The 25,257-nt window shown below is 44.5% G+C and overlaps 1 protein-coding gene and 1 long non-coding RNA gene across 7 annotated transcripts in view; one reads left to right on the top strand and one right to left on the bottom strand.

Moving 5' to 3' along the window:
- Nucleotides 1-1,232: 1,232 nt before the first annotated feature.
- Nucleotides 1,233-4,976, bottom strand: LOC102408177. The gene is made up of 4 exons (XR_003109595.2): nucleotides 4,818-4,976; nucleotides 3,749-3,922; nucleotides 3,615-3,677; nucleotides 1,233-3,248 (listed from the first exon to the last, which is right to left on the bottom strand). It is a non-coding gene; the product is annotated as an uncharacterized LOC102408177 (long non-coding RNA).
- Nucleotides 4,458-25,257, top strand: part of MECOM (MDS1 and EVI1 complex locus) — a 636,593-nt gene continuing 615,793 nt past the window's right edge. For 3 of the 6 annotated variants that reach the window (XM_025285825.3, XM_025285767.3, XM_025285863.3), the window contains exon 1: nucleotides 4,460-4,879. In XM_025285825.3, the coding sequence (XP_025141610.2) occupies nucleotides 4,843-4,879 (37 nt within the window). In that variant the 5' untranslated portion in view covers nucleotides 4,460-4,842. Of the gene's footprint in view, nucleotides 4,880-25,257 lie in introns of all 6 variants that reach the window. The other 3 variants (XM_025285956.3, XM_025285723.3, XM_025286280.3) reach the window with 3 other exon arrangements.

Raw genomic sequence — 25,257 nt, forward strand, 5'->3', positions numbered from 1 at the left:
GTGTGTGCGCGCGTCTCCACCCTCCTCTCGCCACCCCACCCCCGCCCGTGCAAGGCGAAGTAGTCCTATATAGCGATGATAAATATCCCTGTTGATCACTTGATTGATTACCTCCCTGAAAGGTCACGCGGGCTCGCAGTAATTTCCTTTTGCCTAAGGCTCCCTTTTCACTTTTACTCCGGCACGACAGCTCCGAGTACACGGGATCTTTATTTTTTATTTTAACCCCTAAATGCAACCCCTCCCGAAAACAATGCACACAAGAAAAATCGAATAAAATCAACTCGAGACCTTTTGCTCAGTCGTAGCCACCCTCCCCATCTCGCTCCTTTCTTTCTTCTGGCTCCCGCCCCCTCCAACTCCGGGCCCCTCTCCCCAACTCAAATGTATTCTGGACACTATTTAATAGATGAGCGTCTTGCAAGTAAACTCAGGCGTCCCTTGGGTCTGCATTTCATGTCTGTGGCTCTCTCTCTTTCTCTCCCGTGGACTAAAAATTCGGATTTTAACCACTAGACAAGCTATTAATTTAGCTAGACTACCTAGGGTCCTGAACCCAATTAATTTCTAATAATTATAGCCGAAGGGGGCTAGATAGATCTCACTGCCTCTTTCTTTTATTGCCACTCCACGCCACGGAGGTCAGCGTATAATAATAAAGTGTATATTTTGAAAGCGATCTCAAGAACAGTGAGTTATTGCAATGAATGAAAATTGTTTCCATTTTGGCTAATTGAGCTGGTGGCCGAAAGCTCGAGCTCTGAGACTAAATAAAGAGGACTGTTTCATTTCAACATGAAGAAACCCCTGCCTAGCTCTGGTCACCCAGCGAGAGTTTAATTTCTTAACAGCCAACCTGAAACCCAGCGTTGGGTAAACAGTATTAATAATTGCATTACAATGATTAAATTAATCTTGCTGGTAGCCAGCAGAATATAGGTTGTGATTGAATAGCAAGATGTAAAGTTCACTGCACAAAGACAATAGGCCAAGAAATACCTCCTTAAAGAATTCAAACTTTTTTTCAAAGATACCGTGGGGCTGGTTCAATTATAATGCGAGGAAAGGAAGATTTCCTGTTGCATGTAATTTATTGAAAATCGGTTCTTTGCTGTTTCTAGCATTACTAAAGAAACATAGCTGGAAAAGAGATATGCTTGTCCCGTTCTCTTCTTCAACGACCCATCTTTCCTCCAACTCCCAGCTCGTGTTCTCTGCTTCTGTTATAGAAAAAAAATCCGGAAGAAAAAAAAACCGACAGTAATAAAACAAGCAAATCCAAACAGCCCGTAAACTCATCGACTTTCCAAGGACGCACTGTTTCCAGGATGCCCGTTTCCGTGGGAGGAAACGCAAGAAAACGTGGGACCCAGTCTGCTGCCCCTTAAGGAAACGAATTTCAGGAGGAGAGGGAAAGGCGGACGGTGCGGATGCAGGCAGCGACTGCAGCTCCGACAACTTGTTGGAGGCCTCTTTTCTCTTGGGCCAGCGACAGCTTAGACGGGACGTCAAAGGGTGTCGGGAACCTCAGGGGCCGCTGAACAGAAAGTCACCTGTTGGGTCTCACGGCTGAGACTTGGGACAGGTGGACCTGACGGGGTTCGGGTACTGGGGAGTGGGAACCCGCCGGGGTTGGCGCTCAGAGGTAGTGGCGCTGCAGGCGGTGAGCGCGGTCCGCGGCTGCTGGCATTTGCTCCATCAGGTTAAACACACTTGAACTAGCACGTTAGTTCTTTTATTAACACTCAGGGCAGAAAGCACATGATAAAAGAAAGAAATAAAAAAAAAAAGAAAAGAAACCCAGTTTTCAGGTTTGAAAACAAAAGCGATGGTTCTGTGAGTACTTTTATTAAACAACAACCACAAGTATGATGCCTGATCTTTTCACAGTGCTTTGGCCCAAGGGCACAGAGGAGTTTGTGTTTATTTTTTCAGTTAGAATATGTTGGCTTTGCTCCTGTCGGAAACTCTTGGAAAGACCAGGCTGAAGACCCATTCGCTGAAGCCACTGACCCCAGGGATTTGAAAAACCAGGGAGGGGAGTGTGCCCTGGCTGCGCCTCACTCCCCATACCCCCTGCCCTCTAGAAAGGCTTTCAGGACAGAGATCTCTAAAGTTGGGGGGAAATCAGTTTTGATTTTCTTTAGTTTTCCGTATCCCACCCAATTCTCACAGCCCCCACCCCAACCCCTGGTCCACCACTGTGGTTTATAATTTTTCAGCAGAAACAACGACTGCAGCTTCACATGTGGGTCTTGTTTTTACTTGGGTTTGATTCCATGGTCCCTTCATTTTCTATAAAATTGCCCATCACTCCTCTTAACCCCCTTTCTGCAACAGGACCCAAATATAGACCTCCACCCCCACCCTGGGCATGAGATAAAAGGAATTAAGTAGAATAGTACAAGGGGGCAATGTTAACTTCTTTTATTTATTTTTTAAGTTCCCCAGAGTGAGAAGGTGAAATGAAACCTCTCAGGCAGAGCCTCCTCCTGTCCAGGCGCTCTTACGTCCTTAGTGGATTCTACCACCCTTCCTGAAGGTCAAAGACCTTTAGGTTTGGATAGCTGGGAGGGGCTTGGTCCTCTGGACTGCCTCTCTATCCTCTGGCCTAGGTGAGGGTCCCCATAGAGTCCTTTAAACGGATCAGAAGCAGTTTCTATGAACTTCTTGCCAGTCAGTCTAGTGCGTTTCTCTCCCTAGAGATTTTACTTTCTTTGGTGAAAGCTCTCAACTCCCATTTCTCTGAGGACCTTTTCTGTTTGGTGGGAAGGCTTGCCTTCATGTAAACTGAGGGAACCTAGTGAACTCAGTCATAGACTTCCGGCATTGACATTCAGAATGCTGAAGTGCCTGGTCATTTTGCACCGGCCAAATGTATGAGCACACCACCTGTATGCAGAGGGCAATAGGAACTGTAGAAGGAATGGAAACACCCCCACCAAAACTTGCCTCTTTACTTCAGAGGGGATGATAGAGTTCTCTTGTGCCCATGTGTGTGGGCACCAGAGTTCTTCTCTTTTGGAAACTGTTTTACTCCTACTCTGTGTAATTTTTTCATCACCCTGTTCCATCCCCCCCCTCCTCTACCTCACATTTCAACATTACACATCTGTCTCCCTTGGGTCTTGTAGCTTGATTCTCCAGGGACCTGTACTTACAGCCAAATGCTCCCAGAATTACACAGCTCTGGAGAAAGAGAAGTGATGGGCATCCTTGCCAAGCTGAATCTTTCAAATTTCAATTTTCTGGAATAAAGATATTTGCAAGCCACTGATGGATAGTCCCATTTGGGGTTGAACCTTGCTATCTGTTCCTAGTTTTGACAATAAATAACAACAGGTACAATTGGGTATTCTTGGTTATCTTCCTTCCCCTACCCTTCCTTAAACTCACGCCCAGAACCTGCTATTCTTTTCTCTTTCCTTTAACTTGAACATCAAGGATGTATCACTGTAGCACAGAGAAAAAAACTGATTTTCTTTTACGGTGTCTGGTAGGATTTGCAACAGATATTAATGAGGACATAAATAGCTCATGGAAGGTATTGAACAAAACTAAGGTAAGGAGGTTGTACCAAAAGAAAATCCGCACTTACTCGGATTTATTCATACCTTAAACACAGCTAGCTCCTTTAAGAGGTCCTCATTTCTGCTTGCCCACTTCTTTGGTAAATCCTGTAATTAAAGCAAATTTTCAATAATGTATTTTTAAAAAAGTGGTGGTGATGGGGGATTCTCTCTCCTACCTCTTCCTTATGACCCGGGAGGTCGTGGGTTTAAGCGAATGAGTGAAATGGCAGAGAGGCTGAGCTGCAGCAGGAGGCGACAGGGGCAGCGGTGGGGGAGGCCGGAAGGTGACAGCCGACCTCAGGGAAGGCAAAAAGAAGGTCTTGGATGTCAAATGCCCAAGGTTCCCGGACCTGGGAATCAAGGGTGATCATTATTACTTGGTGAGAATAGACCAACCAACTGACTTGTTCCAAGGATGGCAGGAAGTATTAGCATTACACCTAAAATCAAGGAAGGAGCAGTTATTTATTCTGCTTTCAGCTCTGAAAGCAGAAGCCGCAATAGCTTCAGTAGCAGTAGTAGCCGCAGCAGATTTCCCGAAGTTCAGGATGATTCTCACTTTCTCCTGGATCGCTCGCCGAGAGTCCGGTCCTTCTAGTTCTTTAGTGTGGGAAAGATTTTTAAAAGTCCCCTCCCCTCCCCCTACTCCTTGCTTTCCCCCAAGGACCGTACAGAAAATGTCCTGCAATTTATGGTGGGGAAAACAATAATAGTAATGATACAGGCTTATTGGTGATTCCAACACGAAATCAATCCTTTGCCCGAGTCTTTTCGTTCCTTTTTTTTTTTTTTTTTCTGGGCGAGGTGTCTGCTCCCCTCCGACTCCCTGCGCTCGTTCCCCGCCCCCCGCCGCCCTCCCCATGGCTCCCTTTCTCCGCCTCCTCGGCGATTGCCATCTGACAAGATCTCCAAATCAAAGTGATAAATCGCTCCAAACTTTTTTTGGCGGCGCTGAGATGTTGGAGGGGCGTCTAGCGCGCATGTGCGAAGGTGTCCAAACTGACAATGCTGGAGAGATAGCGAGTGTGGATTGAGAGAAAGGGAGAGAGGGAGGGAGAGAGAGTGAAAGAGGGAAAGACAGAGAGTGAGTGTGTGTAAGAGAGAGAGAGAGAGAGTGTGTGTGTGTGTGTGTGTGTGTGTGTAAGAGAGAGAGAGGGAGAGGGAGAGAGAGAGAGGAGAGGGAGGGAGCGAGAGGGAGAGCAAAAGAAGGAAAAGATCCAAGAAAAAAAAACCCCAACCACACACCAGCGGCTGCAGGACTGGGCACAGCATGAGATCCAAAGGCAGGGCAAGGAAACTGGCCACAAGTAGGTGCAATATCCCTTTTCTATTGGATTTCCCCCTCCTCTGCCATCTTGCATATCTGTCTACTGCGCTCCGGGAGGGAGAGCGGGGCTGCCTCTCGCGCCGGGGCCCCGGTTGGAGGGCAGGCGCAGAACAGCTCCAGCAACCTGCCAGTCCAGCCTCCGCGCCGGCCGCCCGCGCTCCAGCTCCTTGTTTGGGCGCCAGAGGAGCCGGGGCAACCCTCGAGCCTAGTGCGCGGACCAGCTGTGGCAACCCCGGGGTGGGGGTGGGGGTGGGGGCAGCAAAGACCTGGGTGGGAGGGAGGAGAGAGAGCGAGAGCGAGCGGGAAGGGGTGGGGTGGGTGGGGTGGGGGGGGGGGAGAGGAGATGCGAAAGTCTCCCCCTCCCCTCCCCTTCCCCCCAGGCGGAGGAGAGTTGCCTCTGGCCAACCAGCTAGTCCCGGGTGTGGGAGGGGGAGCGGGGGATCGGGGAGGGGGGGCGGGCTGGGGAAAAGAGCCTTTTCGCGCCTCGGTTTGTTTCTGGGGTTTGGGGTGGGTGGAAGGCTCGGAGGGAGCTACAGTGGCAGCGGCGGCGGCGGGCAGCCGTGGTGGAGTTGGGAAAAGTTGCGAGGCGGCCGCTGGAAGTTGCGCGGGCTGGCGGGCTGCGCCGAGCGGCTGTTGCGGTAGTGGGCGCTGTGCGCTCTGCCGTGTTCTCCAGCGTGCGCGGCGCGGCGGGAGGATTGGGGTGGGGAGTGGGGGAGACGAGGGTGGAGGCTGTAGTCCGGGTGTGTGTGTGTGTGTGTGTGTGTGTGGTGGCGGGGGGGGGGGGGGGGCGGGGGGCGGGGGACGGCGCGGGCAGAGCCGAGCTACCAGCTCCGCGGAGCCGCGGGCAGGTGGGGAGAGAAGAGGCCCCGCGAGCGCCTGGAGAGCGCGGACTAGAGGGCGCGCAGCCAGCGGCGACAGCCGCCGAGGAGCAGGAGGCCGAAAGGGCGCGCTCCGGCCCGCGAGCTCCAGGCTGGCAGGGCGCCGAGTGACCCCCAGGGGGCGGGCTGCGGGGACACTGGTCTCGGAGAGGGCGCGGCGGAGCCTCCCGCGCTGTTTCTGGACGCAGCCGAGGTCTTGGGTCACTAACCCTCCCCGGCGCCCCCTGCCTGCCCGGCGTGGAGCGGCCTTGGTCACGCGGGAAGAGGGCGATTGAGTTCGGGGTAGGGGCGACGGGACTCCCATCCCCCATGCTTCTCGCCGAAGTGTTGGGTGGCTTCGGCCGGCATTGCCCGCCGAGCCGACACTGTCCGAGAAATCGGTAGCATCAGCCGGGAGTATAAGCTACGGGACTGGATTTGTCCAAATGCTTCTATGTCGAGTCTAAGGGGACCCGGCGGTGCCGAGTCCAGGAGCGATCCGGGGCAGTTCAAAGCGCTCCTCCGCAAGGTGTCAGCACGCGGGGCTGCAGCAGCCTCGGCAAAGCACAGGCCGTCGTTCGCTCTCCCGCTCGCTGAAAACATAATTCTCTTAATTGTTTTGCGTGTGGATCAGAGAACGTAGAGATAGGGTGGTGGGTGGGATGCTTCTCCCAAGTGAACCCCTAGTCTCCCCCACCCCTGCATATTAAAGCCAAGTAACGCCCCGAGCCTTCCCGCCTTTGGTGTCCCCGCCGCAGCCGCGCGGAAGGCAGCGGCACCTCGGTTGGGTTTCTTTGGTGGTGAGAGTCCGCGGTCTAGCCCAGCGAGATGCTGTCATCTTAGGCGCCTTTCCAGTGCTTCTTCCAGTTCTCACCCAAGCACTCCCTCTCGCCCAAATACGTTTCCTTTCGCTCTGGTCTCAGGGATCAACCTATATATAGGAGTCCTTGGGCCATCAGTCCATCTATTTCTCTTTTGGATATTGTTCATTTCACTTAGCTGCGACAGTGTCAAAGCGCGCCTGTGGAACTCCTGTTTTTCCTGTTTGCGTTTAATGGGGCCGATGTCTTTATTTTCATCGGAGAAGGAATAAATGTACATACATGCTTGGAGGCCTGTGGGCTTCAATTCCGACTGAGGGTTAGGGGTGTGTGTGTGTGTGTGTGTGTGTGTGTGTGTGTGTGGTTGCGGGGACGAAGCGGGGGGTTGAGAGCCGATTTCAACTCTGCCTAAGTTGTGAAATGAAAGCCGAACCCTTCGCGCGCCTCATTGCCTGGTATCCGCCGAAGTGAAAGCAGAACACAAAACCCTTCGGATTTTCTTGGGCAACTTTTTCAACTATTTTAATTACCAAGTTGTTCGCTGCCGAATTCAAACATTCCCTCACGCACAGACCACTCAACATCCAGAAACAGAGTCTGGTTTCCTATCTGAGGATACTTGTCATTCATCCAGTGGGAGACCCGTTCATTTTGTCTCTAGTGTTTTTCTAAGGATGCCGCTGCGGCTTTCTGATAACTAGATGCGAACTCTCACAAACTTTTCTTGCTAAGCCTCAGGTTCCCGCTGGCGCTGCTCCAGCTGTTGCCAACACGGCTGCCTTTCGGACAGCAGCGCTGCTTTGTGCAGTTCTTCGGTTCTAATCTGGGTAACGAAGGAAATCATATTAAAACTGAGAATTTTTTGTATCTTGAAGCGGTATTTCCTTCCCCGCGTAGTGCGTGAGTTTCCGAGCGCAGGGCGGAGATACTCGCTGACCCCTGCTGTGAAGCCAGCGAAAACTTCGTGGCTGTGTCTGCACCGGGTTTCTTTCTTTTTCTGGGTTAGGAAGAGGCAGTGTGACCAGCATACTTTAAAAAACAAAACCACCCTTTTTGTTGTAAAAGTAAACACTGCAGTGGAATCAAGTCACTTAGAAACAGTTGTTTCCTCGACTGTTATTCTTCATGTATTTTGTAAATTTCTTTGGTGGCCAAGTCTTGTCGCGATCTTGGCTAAGGTACAGGATTCCAAGGATCCAAACCAGGGACCACAGACCCTGAAAGTACCTCTGAAGTTAAACTCAGAATGAATGCCCAGCCTACTTCCCGACTTACAGGGCTTGTTTTTTTCTTACACAACAGTTAAAACCGATACATTCGTTGCAAATCATTTGGGAGGAACAAACCATTACATTAAAAAAAAATAAGGGAAAAGCAGGAAGACTGACATTTGTACTGTCTAAAGATGGTGGCTTTTATTCCCACCTTTAAGAAAAGAAAACTAAAAGCCAAGCAGTCTCTGGCAGCCGGGTGAGGCTTCCCAGCCGTTTTCTTGGGCGGCCAGGACAGCACCTGGGCCGTGCCAGAAATGCCAGTTGCAACTGTTTCCTTCTGGTGATGGGAAAGAAGTGAAGTTGGATCTGTCTAGCGCGTCTAGGGCCCGAAAACCGAAGGAACCCCCCCACCCCCCCACCCCACTTCTCCAAAGTGACACCCGGCAGGGTTTCAATCACAGCAATGAACGAGTTGCAACGAATAACCCCCCTTAGCTACCGGGCCACGCAGAAGTCTTGTAAAGACCCAGAAGGCGATGCGATTAGCAAGACCCCGGTGAGGGGAGGGCGGGGGGGAGGGGGGGGGCACTTGTTACTTGTACACTTGATCTCGGTTTAAAAAGAGGCTCTGAAGTAGGTAAGGTAGATGACGACTCTTCCTCTCCTGCTTAAACGCCTCCCTTTAGTAAGCCCAGTACATAAGATGGCAAAGAACCGCAAGCCCAGGTTCCAGCCTCCACTGCCCCATGCCTATCTACTTGCGTTTTCCTTTATCCTTTAAAAAGCTCAGATGAAAACACAAAGCTTTGCTTAAAACACGCATTTTATTTGTTTATTTCAGTCTGCTTTTGAGGAGGGGGAAGAAAGCGCTTGCCCTGCGGAGGCCCCGTTTAGGAAGGCGGTTTATTTACCATTACTTGACCATTACCCTGGCTTAGGGCTTCTTTATTGCATTTGGCACTTAGAACGAAGCATTTCGATGTGTTTCGCCAAAAAAAAAAAAAAAAAAAAATCTGTGTTTAGGGGAAGGTTAATAACGCTTTTCATTCTCCCCTCACACTCATCTTCAACACTCTGGAAGGGGACGGTTCATTAGCTACAGGGGCTGGAAGGCTGGAATAAAAGGCTCCTTTTTCAGGTTTTTATTTGTGAGGGGCCGAGGAGTCGCAGGTCTGGGGGCCATTGGCTGCGGTGTGTCTGTGTAAGTGTGCCTGAGTGTGTCTTTTGCAGGGTAGCCCAGCTCTTGGCTTTCTGAGCGGAGGCCTCCTCTCACCACCCGTGGGCGGGCGCGGCCTCCTCAGCAGGCAGACATTCAACACGTAGGACGCTCATCGAATAGAAATTAATGAGTCATCCCGACGTTTTTGCTTTCTTCTTTTTTAAAAGTTGAGGGTAACAATTCAGTAAGCAGTTTTCCTTTAAACATCTTGTCGTTTGGGAGTTTATTTTATTTCATTTTTTTTTGCAACTTAGGGCCATGTTATCCCAGGCTGCAGACGTCGCCTGGGGCAGGAAGGCCACAGCTGGGGACTCCTGGCTCCATCCTCCCGGGCCAGGAGGGCAGGGGAGCACCGACTTGTTGCCCTCGGCGGGCCTGGCCCAGTCTCCTCTCTCCCCACACATCCTCCTTTTGCCTCTGCTGGAAGCGGGCCCTGAAATGGAGAAACTTGACTTGTCATCTGCTGGCCAATGGCTCTTACCGTGTTCCCAAGGTACTCAGAGCTTGGCAGAGCCCTATTCCCAAGCGCTGGGTACATCGTCCGCTCACTGCCGTCCCCCCACCACCCCTCCAATCATCTCGAAACCAGGCCGGGTGGGACTTCGGGGTGGAGGTGGGGAGGCCCTAGAGAGGAGGGAGGTAGTGCTCACCAGAGCACCCTCCCCTCCGCACCTCACTCCCCCAGCTGCTGGGCTGCTAGCTCCCAGGCCCAAAGCTTCTTCCCTTTCAACATCAGAGATGCTGTGTGCCTGGCGCGGTGCTTCGCTTGGAGCCTTGTTTGCACCGACCCTGTACCACACATGCACAAACATACACACACACACACACTCTCTCACAGCTCAGGGGTTCAGGGACACTTACCCATTCACTCTCTCTGGCAAAGCAGGCCCCTTCCTAACCCCCTGGGACCGAGGAGAGAGGGGCTCTGGGGAGGTGGGGCAGGAGCAGACAGTCACTCTATAAAGACGCTGGGCACATTTTTCTGGAGAGGTGGTTAACCCTTCTTGAGCTGAAAGTCTCAGCTCTAGGCACTTTCTACAAAGATCTGTGGGGTCTGCTTTTCTTTTATATGAATCACTAGTTTCCTCCCCACTTCATTTGCCAAGGTCCTCTTTCTAAAATTAGATTTTCCCCTTCCCACTCTTGAATTTACCAGGGAATTCTCAAGGAAATTGTCTGGGTAGTGAGAACAAGTGTGAGGAAGAGAATGAAAAGGAGACAAACAAATGGAACAAACAAGAGAGGGGAGAAAGGAAGAGAAGCAGCATGCTGCTTCTTCCTAGATCTCCAGTTTGCACACAGATGGGTATTTTTTTTTCCCAGTAAATGAAAAAAGTGTAATCCTTGTTAATTACCTTTGCTTACATGCCATACAAGAAACTTCAGAGACATTTCTACATAAGGAAGAAACTGTTTACAAAACTCTTTCAAAAGTGTGACATATTGCTCTAGTTCAGCACTAAAAAGCTAAACACACTTACCGTCCTTTGAAGTGCCCTGGCCAGGGCAGCTTATTTGAGTGCGGTTCAGATATTGCTGTGGGTATAACTAATGGCCTCTACCTATTTAGCTCAAGTGGGAGGAGAGAAAGGCCTGAATTCCTTGTCCAATGGGTCCCTCTGGAGACTGGATTCTGGCTCCTGGCCAGTTCTGTACAATGTCAACATTGAATATTTGAATTCCCAGACTCTATTTAACAAGTTTCTAAATAAATAAACTCATTGTGTGTCTGTGTTTAAAATTATTTCACCTCTTCCATAAAAGCCACAGTGTCTTATTACACTGGCCTTGCAAGTTGATTTTTTTTTTTTAAAAATAAACAAACAAACAGAGCTTAAGTATTTTTAATAGGCAGATCTTCACAATATGTTTTACAGAGACATTCTCTCATGTGTGGCTGGGGAGGAGCTATTTAGAGGGATCTTGGGCTGTTCTGTGTGATGTGGTAGTGAATTATACTAAAAACCAGGCTAAGTTCAGAAAGTCAGTGCGATATTAATCACATCTAAAGGGAGGCCTGACTGTGTAAGTGTACTGTCTTTATATATTTGATAATTATGCCTGCTGGGTCCTAGAAGACAGAGAGCTTCACTGATGTGTCCTAAATGGCTATCTGTAGGCTACCGCAGTCCGTAAATATTGGTAGGTGTGGAACTTTGCCCAGATGGAGTTTTCTTTCTGAGCACTTTTTCTTTATCTGTGTCTGTCTCTGTAAGTTGGAAGGGATAGATACACATGTTATCCTACTGTTTCAGTATGGGTCTGAAATGGACCACATGAATTCTATGGTTTTACTCATCTCTCAGCATTTGAACATCCACAGCATTTTTATGCAGATTGGAACGTACTTGTTCTAAGAAGTACACTCATAATTAAAAAGAAAAGGCAAGTTCTGGTCCTCTTGAAAGTGTGGACCACATCTGGAGTTGTTAGGAAAAAAAGTGGAATTCACTCTAATTTATGTGTATAAAGGACAACATTATTAAAAAGAATGGGATTTGAAAGGGCACACAGCAAAACCTATAACATTTAGCTGGTAACATGGAGAGCTCAAAGCCAAGAAAAAAATACCACTAACCCATGCAAACCTTAAAATAGATTACAATGACCTCAGCCATTTTCATTTTAAAAAATAATAGCCATGATTAAAATGGGGGGAGTGTTTTACTTGGAACTATACTCTTCTGCATTATTATAAGAGCTGTTTTGTGGTTAAAGAACTGTTGCATTATAGAAAAAAAAAAAAACAAGTGAATTTTTAATCAAATTCCTGACTCTTCAAAAGCTCTCACTTTTGAATTACTTTATTTTGGTTTTAGTTATTATTCTTATTCATCAACAAACATGCTGCTTTTAGCTTGTATATATAGCCAAATCCTTGACTACTAATGTTTGAAAAAATTCTAAAGGAAAATTTTATTTGGAGAAGAGATTTTTATTAATTCCTACAGTAACACCAGACTAGGAATTGGTGGCTATAAAAAAGGAAGGACCAAAGCTTTCTTAACTGAGTTTAAGAACCTGCTTAAAGGAATTAATTTTGTGTGTTAAGGTTGTTCAAACTATGACATTTATGAAAGTCTTCGTAATAGCACTTGGTGGGCTTTGGGGACAAGCAGACTTAAGAAACAAATACTGCTGAGTAAGAATGAGCCATCTGGTCCTGAAGGTTACCACTGTGCTCGCCAGTTTGCGTCTGGGTGTGGTCCCTGATTGAATAGCCAGGTCATCTTCAAGCAATTGAATGCCTCTGAGCTCTAGGATCTTTACTTGTAAAGGAAGAGTTATAACATCACTTTCCTAGGCTGCTGTAAGAATAAATTGGAGTAAGCGTACCCCCTGTACCTCAGTCACAAGCCATCACTCAATCAATCTCAGTCACTTTCCTTCTGTTTGATCTGCTACATTTTCCAAAATTTTAAGACATCCTCCCCTCCTCCCCATTCTGTTTTCATCCAGTGTCATCTGTAGACCTATTTGCATGTATATAGTAAGCAGTTTGTATATCTCCTCATCAATCACGTCTTCAGGATAAATGGGAGTCATATGTAAAATTTGGACAAGTCAAAACTGTCTACAGCAAGCCAAACTAAGTGGTACCTTTATTCTGAAAACTTGAGAATCTTCCTTTGCCCCTTTTTGGGGGAGGTGAGGGACACTTTGTGCATACAGTGGGAATTCACCTTTGCTCCACAGGTGTTGGCATTGTATGTACACAGCCTAAGTTTAGTTGTGCATACCCTCTGGTTCTCATGATCCCTTGTGTATGAAAATTTTACTTTTAAGAGAATGAGTTAAAATTTTTTTTTAAAAATTATTAATTTATATATTTATATTTTTGGCTACAACATGTGGCATGGGAGATTAGTTCCTCTACCAGAGATTAACCCTGGTCCCTCTGCATTGGAGGCATGGAGTCTTAACCACTCGACTACCAGGGAATTCTGGAAATGAGATTTGTAGTTCACTTCACTACTCTAGAGAAGACCTTATTCTCTGAATGAGGTCAGAGTAGAGCAGAGCTTGTAAACTTGAATGCCTACAGGATTTGGCAGGTACAACAATTGCATGAGGCATGGTGGTGTACGCATCAAGCACTCTCTTATTTTTATTTAAAAAATTTTTAATATAAATGTATTTATTTTAATTGGAGGCTAATTACTTTACAATATTGTATTGGTTTTGCCATACATCAACATGAATCAGCCATGGGTGCACACGTATTTCCCATCCTGAACCACCCCCCACCTCCCTCCCCATCCCATCCCTCTGGGTCATCCCAGTGCACCAGCCCCTAGCATCCTGTATCCTGTGTTGAACCTGGACTGGCGATTCGTTTCACATATGATACTATACATGTTTCAATGCCATTCTCCCAAATCATCCCACCCTCGCCCTCTCCCACAGAGCCCAAAAGACTGTTCTATACATCTGTGTCTCTTTTGCTGTCTCGCATACAGGGTTATCGTTACCATCTTTCTAAATTCCATATATATGCGTTAGTATACTGTATTGGTGTTTTTCTTTCTGGCTGACTTCACTCTGTATAATAGGCTCCAGTTTCATCCACCTCATTAGAACTGATTCAAATGCATTCTTTTTAATAGCTGAGTAATACTCCATTGTGTATATGTACCACAGCTTTCTTATCCATTCATCTGCTGATGGACATCTAGGTTGCTTCCATGTCCTGGCTATTATAAACAGTGCTGCGATGAACTTTGGGGTACACGTGTCTCTTTCAATTCTGGTTTCCTTGGTGTGTATGCCCAGCAGTGGGATTGCTGGATTGTATGGCAGTTCTATTTCCAGTTTTTTAAGGAATCTTCACACTGTTCTCCATAGTGGCTGTACTAGTTTGCATTCCCACCAACAGTGTAAGAGGGTTCCCTTTTTTCCACCCCCTCTCCAGCATTTATTGCTTGTAGACTTTTGGATCACAGCCATTCTGACTGGCGTGAAATGGTACCTCATTGTGGTTTTGATTTGCATTTCTCTGATAATGAGTGATGTTGAGCATCTTTTCATGTGTTTGTTAGCCATCTGCATGTCTTCTTTGGAGAAATGTCTGTTTAGTTCTTTGGCTCATTTTTTGATTGGGTCATTTATTTTTCTGGAATTGAGCTGCAGGAGTTGCTTGTATATTTTTGAGATTAATTCTTTGTCAGTTGCTACATTTGCTATTATTTTCTTCCATTCTGAAGGCTGTCTTTTCACCTTGCTTATAGTTTCCTTTGTTGTGCAGAAGCTTTTAATTTTAATTAGGTCCCATTTGTTTATTTTTGCTTTTATGTCCAATATTCTGGGAGGTGGGTCATAGAGGATCCTGCTGTGATTGATGTTGGAGAGTGTTTTGCCTATGTTCTCCTCTAGGAGTTTTATAATTTCTGGTCTTACATTTAGATCTTTAATCCATTTTGAGTTTATTTTTGTGTATGGTGTTAGAAAGTGTTCTAGTTTCATTCTTTTACAAGTGGTTGACCAGTTTTCCCAGCACCACTTGTTAAAGAGATTGTCTTTTCCCCACTGTATATTCTTGCCTCCTTTGTCAAATATAAAGTATCCATAGGTGCGTGATTTATCTCTGGGCTTTCTATTTTGTTCCATTGATCTCTATTTCTGTCTTTGTGCCAGTACCATACTGTCTTGATGACTGTGGCTTTGTAGTAGAGCCTGAAGTCAGGCAGGTTGATTCCTCTAGTTCCATTCTTTCTCAAGATTGCTTTGGCTATTCGAGGTTTTTTGTATTTCCATACAAATTGTGAAATTATTTGTTCTAGCTCTGTGAAAAATACTGTTGGTAGCTTGAAAGGGATTGCATTGAATGTTGACATGGAGCCTTTGTACTCCAGAGCTAGAGGCAGTGGCGGGGATTGCGTCAAGCTGGGGGTTCAAGCCTTTTCTAAAGGTGCCCTAACTCCCTGCTGCATTTGGGAAAGGCGGCCCAGTGCTGCTAGGTCTTCCATGTTTAAGAGAAGCCACATACCGGGATTGTTCTGTGAATTTTCCTCTACTTTATAATGTTGACTCAATTTAAACAACAACATACAGCATTCTGCAGGTCCAGCCAAACACCTCTACCTGTCATGTATAGTTCATGGACCCTGGTTTTGCAACGTCTGGATTAAATGATCTCCAAAGTCCTTCAAAGTTCCAACATTTTACGATACCCACAAGGTTTCCTTAATATTACCTTGTGTTTCTAAGATCTGTATCTTCTTCCTCCACCCCAGAGTTACTCTGTGTGTGTGTGTGTGTTTTGATAGGTGGAAGTACTTATTACAGAATCTGATATCTGGCCATTTATCTGGAAAAAAAGTCTTTCTCAGCTATGTTGTGTCTTTCGTTCCCTCCACGCTGCTTCATCATTAATTGGCTTAAGAAAATAAACTGAAACAGTCACTCCCCATCTCATAGCCACTGGTCACCATTCTTCTTTATTTCTCCCTCAACCCAATTCTTTGATTTGTGGGCTGGGGGTTGAGCAGTAAATCATTTGGAGACAGTTTTCTGTGGTTTTCCTCAGTGGGAGAAGAAGTCATTTGGCTACTGTGGGTATCACAGAGGAAGAGTTCACTCCTGCTCCCTAGGAGGGTCCAGATGTCATGTCCTGTACATCTGTAACTGAAGAACCCAGCTGAATTTTAAACATGAACCTAAGATGGAGAAATTAGTTTTTAAGCGACAGAGGTATTATTTGACAAGAATGGCTCTCCTTGCAGCAAGGTTAATATGTTCAGGGAACATTTGAAAATAAACACACATTATTCTGTTTATTGTCATGATTTGTATTTTAGCAGAAGTGGTGGGTGAAGAAGAGGTAAGATTAAGTCCTACAGATACAAAGGTATGGTGATAAAATACTGACACAACAGATTTTCCCAATAATGTCTGGACTGAGAACTCTATAATATCTAAATGAGTACTATAGTCAAGGGACTGGTCAATAAATACTTGCTAACTTTCAGTTAGCATTGTTAGCAAAATCATCAGATAAAGCAATGCTTGTAAAGTAGTGATGAACCATGCCTGTAAGTATTACCAATGGGTTATGAGATAAACTCCCAGTTTTTACACCTGACACTGAAACCCCAATTTTTTTAGTCAGGCCTTTGAGGTATTCCCACTCTTGAGTCAGATGGTTATTCTGAGCCCACATTCCAACATAGATTGGCCTTGGGTCTGAATCCTGATTCCACCAATTACTAACTGTGTGAGGTAAAGGCCACTTAATCTTTTTTGGCCACAGTTTCCTTAATTATAGACTAAAGGTATTTTCTTCATGGGAGGACTTGATGAACTAATGTATTAAAGCACCTTAAATATTTGATAGTAAGAGCTCAACACATGTTCATCATTATTTTATAAGACTTTCAGGCTTGTTTGTCTCCCTATCCAAGTTAGTCCATTCAACCTGCTTTGTTTAATCATTCTGCTTTTCTCAGTCTTTTGTCAGCCTAGTCTTGTGTCTCCATCTTCCAGCCTTTGGCCACAATGTTGTCATAGTCTGTAGACCTCCCCATACTGTCCTTTGACCATCAACATCTAACTCCTTTAAGAGTTAGTTGAAAGGTTTCCTTCTTCACGTGGTTCATCCTCAACCCTCCTGGAGACATGTTTTCTCTATGTTTTTTCCTTCCAATAGTAAGGAATTATTTTCATCCTATCATCATTTGGATATTTTGTTATAAACTACTTTCTTCACTTTCTGTATCTTATTTTTCTAGCTAAACTGTAAAATTCCTGGAGAGTCCATTTCTGTTTCATACAGTCCCCATTTCTATGCTTTGCATATGGCAGATATCAGTACAATTAGGTGATGGTGGTTAGCGATGGGCTTTGCTGGATTATGTGAACACCTTCAATTTCTTTGCCTGTAAAACCTGTGTAGTCAGGTATTGTCAGTGCTAGAACTCGGGGATATCTGACACTTTAATTGCATACTAAATCCACAGTTGGCTTATTTTGACAGTGATAAACCACCTGGAAAGCACGTTTGGAAAGTAGAGTATTATTCCTAATTTTCACCAATAATGCTCCTCATTTTGTCCGTGCAGGTTTAACCTACGGCTCCTCACTTAAATTACAAATTGTTATTGATCTACACTTGATCTTAAGGTTTATGGAAATGCTGCACTGGACTTGATTCCGGAGACTGTAAGTGGAATCAAGATAGAGACAGTGAAACAGTTTGTGGACTCATGTAATTCCGAGGGATTTGGGGGCAGTCAGCTTTACAATGGTCATCAGAAGCCAAGGTTTTAGACAAATTCCAACTCTAATTCAAACAATAGCAACAATAATTTTGCTGTATATTTTAATGTTCATTTATAATGAAAGTCTCTTTCAATTTAAGGCTGACCAAATGATGTTGCATTCAGTCTTGTTTAACTGATCAAACTAATTTCACCCACCCAATGGGGCCCCTTAGTTCAAATCAACCATGTCTTCTTCCTCCCGTTGAATCCTTCTACCCCTCTCCCCTACTTACCCTTTTACTAATCTCTCATCTCTGTGGTGAAAACAGGACTATTTGTGCCTTGGACAACTGTCCTCAAGCTCTGAATGACTGCAGGGTTTCTGTTCTTGTTAGAAGTTTTCTTCCTGCAATACCAGCCTGGAGTGACTTTTTGTCCTGCTCTTTGAGCTGCTTTTAAGGCATTGGAAGCCCCTTTGACATGAAACTTAGAAACTAAGAACCACAATTTTATACTGTAATGCTGATTATAGACTTTATCTTTGGCAGCAGCCATGAAATTAAGTAGTAATAAAATGTTTCATGATAAAATGAAAATAAAAATGGAGGGATTGAGCAACTCTCTTGGTTTCTGATAGGGTCATGGTTTTTGACCTTGTTTAGAGTCTCAGATACCTGTGAGAATCTGATGAAAGGTATGAAGTCTCCTTCCAGAAAACGCATGTTTTCATATATGCATACTGCTACTGCTAAGTTGCTTCAGTCGTGTCGGACTCTGTGTCACCCCATAGACGGCAGCCCACCAGGCTTCCCTGTCCCTGGGATTCTCCAGGCAAGAACACTGGAGTGGGTTGCCATTTCCTCCTCCAATGCATGAAAGTGAAAAGTGAAAGTGAAGTCGCTCAGTCGTGTCTGACTCTAGTGACCCCATGGACTGCAGCCTACTAGGCTCCTCTGTCCATGGGATTTTCTAGGCAAAAGTACTGGAGTGGGGTGCCATTGCCTTTCCGTCATATATGCATAAAATATCCTTAAAAGTTTTCATACAGTGTCAGTGGTTCATGGACTTCTAAATTCCAGCCATAGGTATTATAATGGTTCATTCATGTGAATCAGACTTGCTGTACCCTAGTATGTTTGTTATGTAATGTCTTAAAGTTTTTAATCAATATTTTTCATTATCTTAGAGAGATTTTTCCTGCTTAAAAATTTATACTTGCTCTAAAAATTTAAAAACTGCAAAAACAAGCACACCAAAAAGGAAAGTTCTTTGTTGCCTACCCTCTTTTATCACACACTGCCTGCCGATGGCTCCTATATACCATTCAGTGAAGTGTGTCTGTTAGCACGTATGTGCGTATAAAGTTACAACCTTTTACAGCAATTTGCTTTTCTCTTTTTAAATACTTAATCATATACCTTGGACCCTTCTTGTCCCTATGTATCAATCTAACCCATTCTTTTAAAGGCAGCAGATCCTTCATCGTTTGGATGTGACACATTTTATTGAACCCTATGGTTGACATTTGAGTAGCTTCCAGTTTTCAGAACAGGACAGAGAAGTTCCCTAGCCCAGGACTCTACGGGAAAATGAAAGTGAAGTGTACAATTAAAGGAAGCTCACAGTTCAGGGTGAAGTGTGCTGGCCCTTGAGCCTCAAACACAGTGGGGCTTTGGGAAGGTCACGGAGGGTTGCCTCACCCTGTCAGGACAGATCAGATTTCCAAGTATCTTTACCCCCTGAGGTCCAAGGGTCGAAGCCCAGAGCTAAGGTACATCTTTGTGAGAAACACTGTGATATATCAGTGACATTTCAAGCTTCCTGGATTGTTTTGGACCTCATGTTTATGACCTATTTCTATTTTCTCCTGCTGTTCAGCACAGGCTGTAGCTGAAACCAGTTCACATACCCCTAACTGTATAAGAACAAGTAAGTTGTCAGGGTTTCAAATCTCAAGTTTCTGTTTTGAAATTACAATTTCTTTGCATGTACTTTTGTTTTAATTGGAGGATAATTGCTTTACAATATTGTGTTGGCCTCTGCCATACATCAACATGAATTAGCTACAGGAATACATATGTCCCCATGCATGTACAGTTTTTACCACATTGTGTATACAGCAACCAACTAATGGGACTAGGTAAATGCAGTTTATTTAAAGCCAATAAAAATTTTTTTTGATGCTCTTTTAAAAATTACCCACAATAATTTCTAACCTATGAATTGGAAAGACCATTTTTATAGGAAAATGTTTTTCACTGGGTAACCATACTATGGGAAATTTTTTATAATGGAAACTATCTCTTACTTTTAACTATAGCATCAAAAATTTGACAGTATAATGTTACACACTAAAGCCCATCAGATGCAAAATTCCAGTTTTTGATTATAAGTTATAAACCAGGATAGAAAGACTTCTGAAAAGTGGTTTTCTTTGGCAATGATGTTGTTGATTAAATATAAAAAATTCAGAAAAAATTAGTTCTTAGCCCATTCCTTTACACAGAAGGTTAAAAAAATGAAATAGCTGGGTTTTGGTTCCAGTGGGAACAACTTTGCCTATTAAAGCTCATTAGATTAGATTAAAAACACACTAGACATTTTAGACTGAATTTGAAAAGGCGCCATTCAAGGGATCAAAATTTAGTCATATAAATCTTTTTAAGAATTAATTTACTTTGCAATTTTGGTTCCTTAGAGTACAGTATTTGTTCCAAATTCAAATATTTTTTTTTTAATGGATGCATAAAAGTTGTTCCATGGGACATTACTCTTGTTAACATTTTTAAAGCATTTTTTAAAGGAGATCAATCAAATAAACTCAATAAATAGTTATTGAGTGCCTAGTATATAAAAGGCACAATGAACAAAATCCTAGAAACACTGACTTTCCTGAAAATATTGAACATCAGCACTCGATAGACATACATGCTGCTGCTGCTGCTAAGTCGCTTCAGTCGTGTCTGACTCTGTGTGACCCCATAGACGGCAGCCCACCAGGCTCCTCTGTTCCTGGGATTCTCCAGGCAAGAAAACTGGAGTGAGTTGCCATTTCCTTCCCCACTACAGACACACATATACCCCTGACAATGGTTTATTAACTGAGAGAAAGACCACTGTGTGCCTGTTGCTGGTTATCAATGACTACATTGTGGTTTCATGAGCCTGGAACCCTGAATTCTATGCCTGACTCTTCTCCACATATACTTTGCTAACTTTGCTAATGTTGTGAAGCCACACACTTAGCAAACTGCAGTGCCATTCCAAGCATTGGGGGTCTTCCATTTGACAATAATACCATGCTTCAGTTCTCTTAATACCTGTCAGATGTGGAGGTTATTGCTTGCCTCACTAAGTTACTTACATGCTAATGCTGATGGTTTCCATTCAGGATACTTGAAAACAAAACCAGGCCTTTATAAATACTTACTGTTGGTGACTATTACTTATGCATTCATTTAGCAACTGTTATGTATGTATGTGTGTATGCTGGCAGCATACACACACACACACACACACACACACACAGAGGCAAAGCCCCCATGGAGTTCCCATTCCAGGGGAAATAAATGTGAATAGTCATATACCTTCAGATGTTGAATTGTGGTCTGAGGAAGATAAAGTAGGGTAGTTTGCTAGAGAGCACCCAGGACTTATTTTAGAAGCATGGTCAGAGAAGACCTCTCTGAGGAGGTGACACTAGAGCAGAGTGATACGACGAGACTGTTGTTGAAGTGTTTGAAGTGTGCCACTTCGACACTTATGGCTAGTGTATTCAATCTGCCTGGTTCTCTAACCTAGGGCAAAAGCAGACAAGACATCAAAGTATTGTCTTTGATTTCATTTTGTCCAATGCACTCACAGATACCATATACATTTTTAGCTGGCTCCACAGCCTAGGGGTCAGAACAAAAGTTTTTGTGTATCTTCTTTTATAGATGGAGGGAGTGAGAATTTTGGGTTTGATCTGTAAACACTAGGTTGGTGGCAGCATCAGAGAGCAAATTAGGTTTCTGGACACATAATTCAGTCCAGTTAAACAAATATTTATTGGACACCGTTTTAATAGCCTGAGCCAAGCATGGTGTTGGGCATTGTGTGTACAAAGAGAAATAAAATCAGTTTTCTGCCCTTGAAGAATTTACAGTCTTTTGGGAGAGACAGAACGCATGGGCGGATGTCTCAGTACAGTGGGCTCAGGGTAAGCCCAAGGGTCACAGCCCTACTCTGGTTGAGTCACAACCATCTGGACAGTGGTACATGGCCAATGGCGTACCTTGTTTTACATCTTTTCTGACAAAACATCCTTTAACCACTCCAAGCTCAGAAAAAAACTTGTTTCAAATTTGAGGGTTAAAAGTTTGTATGGGTCTAGAAACGCTGGGCTATAAGAAGCACAAACTGGAATCAAGATTGCCGGGAGAAATATCAATAACCTCAGATATGCAGATGACGCCACCCTTATGGCAGAAAGTGAAGAGGAACTAAAAAGCCTCTTGATGAAAGTGAAAGAGGAGAGTGAAAAGTTGGCTTAAAGCTTAACATTCAGAAAACTAAGATCATGGCATCTGGTCCCATCACTTCATGGAAAATAGATGGGGAAACAGTGGAAACAGTGTCAGACTTTATTTTTTTTGGGCTCCAAAATCACTGCAGATGGTGACTGCAGCCATGAAATTAAAAGACGCTTACTCCTTGGAAGGAAAGTTGTGACCAACCCAGACAGCATATTAAAAGCAGAGACATTACTTTGCCAACAAGGGTCCATCTAGTCAAGGCTATGGTTTTTCCAGTGGCCATGTATGGATGTGAGAGTTGGACTGTGAAGAAAGCTGAGCACTGAAGAATTGATGCTTTTGAACTGTGGTGTTGGAGAAGACTCTTGAGAGTCCCTTGGACTGCAAGGAGATCCAACCAGTCCATTCTAAAGGAGATCAGTCCTGGGTGTTCTTTGGAAGGACTGACGCTAAAGCTGAAACTCCAATACTTTGGCCACCTCATGCGAAGAGTTGACTCATTGGAAAAGACTCTGATGCTGGGAGGGATTGGGGGCAGGAGGAGAAGGGAATGACAGAGGATAAGATGGCTGGATGGCATCACCGACTTGATGGACGTGAGTCTGAGGGAACTCTGGGAGTTGGTGATGGACAGGGAGGCCTGGTGTGCTGCGATTCATGGGGTCTCAAAGAGTCGGACACGACTGAGCGACTGAACTGAACTGAATGCATTTAAAGACACATTTCTAAATTTATCTTCTGAGCCTTCAAATGCCTAGGATGGAGGACATTTGTATATTAGGTGGACAATTAAATGTTTCCTGAAAGATCCCCTTCCCCTACTCCAGTCACTTTTATCTGTGGTTAGGGAAACACTGAACACTGCTGTAGGAATGTGGTAAGATGCAGAGTGCTTGAGTTGCGAGCCCCATAGTCTTCGGTCTGCACCGGAACAAAATGCTCTCCCCACACTCACCACTTTAGTGCATTTTCTCTCTGGTGCAGCTAGAACAAACTTTCTAATCACAGTTCAAGAAGAAGTTCTTCCCGGAGACTTTCCAAGAGTTTCCTCCAACTCCTTGCCACCTGAAGCTGTGTCTGAGAGCAAAGATCTGATGCCCAAACTGAAATCCTCATGGTTTCAAAAGGTGCACCTTGCTTTTAGGCTCAACATTTGTCTAGTAGAAGATAATGCTATCCAAAGACTGCAAGTGGGTCTTAGGAAGCATTACTATGAACAAAGCTGGTGAAGGTGATGGAGTTCCCGCTGAGGTATTTAAAATCCTAAAAGATGATGCCCTTAAAGTGCTGCACTCAATATGCCAGCAAATTTGGAAAACTTAGCAGTGGCCACAGGGCTGCAAAAGGTCAGTCAGTTTTTATTCCAAAGATTGACAGGAGCTCAGAGAAGTGGCTCCTGCTTGGGTCGGCATGTGATTATGTTGTTTATAAAACAGAAATCAAATAAAAAGCATGGCCCTCTCATCCAATTCTCTTTGCTAAACATCTTGCTGTGCTGTGTGTATGTGTGTCTAAGCTAATTTTCCAGCTGCTAGGCTTGGCAGAGAAGTCGGTGTATCCAACATCATTACTGCTAGGCACAGTTTGAAACCCTGAGCAGACTCCCCATTTACCTGAATGCATATGATGATAGTGATCTAAGCATCCTTACTGCAACATTAAAACACCAGGAGAGATGTTGTTTGACTCATGAAGTAGTATTGTGTCTTCATTTCTTTGGCCTTAAAATACTGGGTAGATGAATCTGAAGAGGATGGGAAATGTCAAGGTAAAAAGCATTATGCATCCAGGGCTTTCAAAGGGCCTCATGATCTGTGGATCAGATCTCTCTTCCTGCCCTTGAGTTATAATAATCTCTCAGTCACCAGGGTTTTAATCTCAAGAAAAGAAAATACTGTGATACTTAATATGATGAGCTGTACCTTAGGAAACCTTCCAAGTGAATCTGTGGCATAGGCCAGGAATGGTAGACTGCTTCCAGGGTATATGGAACACAACCATTTATTTCCTTCTTTCACTCTCACACAATTTGCCTGGATGATATCATAACATTTCATTATGTAGAGTTGACAATTAGTAATAATTTTCCTAAGAAGAAAATGCTCTCTGCAGCATTTTAAACCCTATCTACTTAGAAGATAGATGCTTATTTTTTTCTTAGGTGTGTTCATCTCAAAAGTTCAGAATATTTTGGGTATCATGGGCATGTTTTCTGATGGATGATGTTCACCAGAGTATCAAAACAGAGCTTGAGTCCCAGCTTTGCTACTCGTCAGCCTGGTATCCTTTGGCAGGGTACTGACTCTTTGAGCTCAATGTCCTCAAGTATAAGATAGGAATAGTACCTCTGCTTTGGCTTCCTTTACACTGCTGCTGCTGCTAAGTCCCTTCAGTCGTGTCCGACTCTGTGCGACCCCATAGACGGCAGCCCACCAGGCTCCCCTGTCCCTGGGATTCTCCAGGCAAGAACACTGGAGTGGGTTGCCATTTCCTTCTCCAATGCAGGAAAGTGAAAAGTGAAAGTGAAGTCACTCAGTCGTGTCCGACTCTTCGCGACCCCATGGACTGCAGCCCACCAGGCTCCTCCGTCCATGGGATTTTCCAGGCAAGAGTACTGGAGTGGGGTGCCATCACCTTCTCCTCTACACTAGTAATGTCAAACATGAGATAACATATGTGTAAGCTTTTGTAAATTGTAATGAACTGTGTAAATTTAATACAGTTTTAAAATTCTAGAATATTAAAAATGCTGGAAGGGATTAGGCATGTAGATTCCGGAGCCACATTGTTTAGGCTGACATCTTGGCTCTACTACTACCAAGCTGTGTGGCCATGGACAGACTACTCAGCCTCTCTGCGCCTTAGTTGCTTCATCTGTAAAACGGACATAATTTACAAAGCAGCAAGTAATGGTACTAATGAAGAGTGCTGAATGTTCACATGTTATGAGGTCAGTTCTCACACCTCTGTGTTTTGTTATCCTGGTTTTGTGGGGAGGGCACTTGGGATACACTAGTTGTTTGCTCCGGGCCTTTTGGTTCTGAGCACAGAGCTAGGATCCAGCCTGGATTTGCTTTACACCAAAGCCTAAGAATTTACTGAATCTGAACATTCCACTGCCTTTTTTTTTTTTTTTTTCATTCAGAAATAAAAGTGGAACATGACATTGCCTGGGCATTCCAGAGCTCATAAAGATAATAAGATTTTTCATAGAGGGCACCTTCATTTCAAGAAATAATTTCATACAATTCTCAGTAAAGGGGAATTTTGCCACAGTTGATATAAGTAATCTTTTCTATGACAAGGGCTGCTTATCTTCCTGTCTTCCACTTTCTTCCCAGAGTTATCTGCAGTGTGGTTTTCCATCACTTTATGTTTTTAGTTTTATTTAGGCAGCTCTACAAATCTTTGTGCAATGGATGTCTAGGAAAGACTTCGTCACTTAATTGTCTGAAATCACAAGCTAATTACACCTTACAGTTTGCTAGTCAATGGTGCTGGATTCAAATTCCCATTTTCTGAACAATGCACT

The sequence above is a fragment of the Bubalus bubalis genome, chromosome 1, assembly GCF_019923935.1.
Source record: "Bubalus bubalis isolate 160015118507 breed Murrah chromosome 1, NDDB_SH_1, whole genome shotgun sequence".
In the NCBI taxonomy this organism is placed as follows: domain Eukaryota; kingdom Metazoa; phylum Chordata; class Mammalia; order Artiodactyla; family Bovidae; genus Bubalus; species Bubalus bubalis.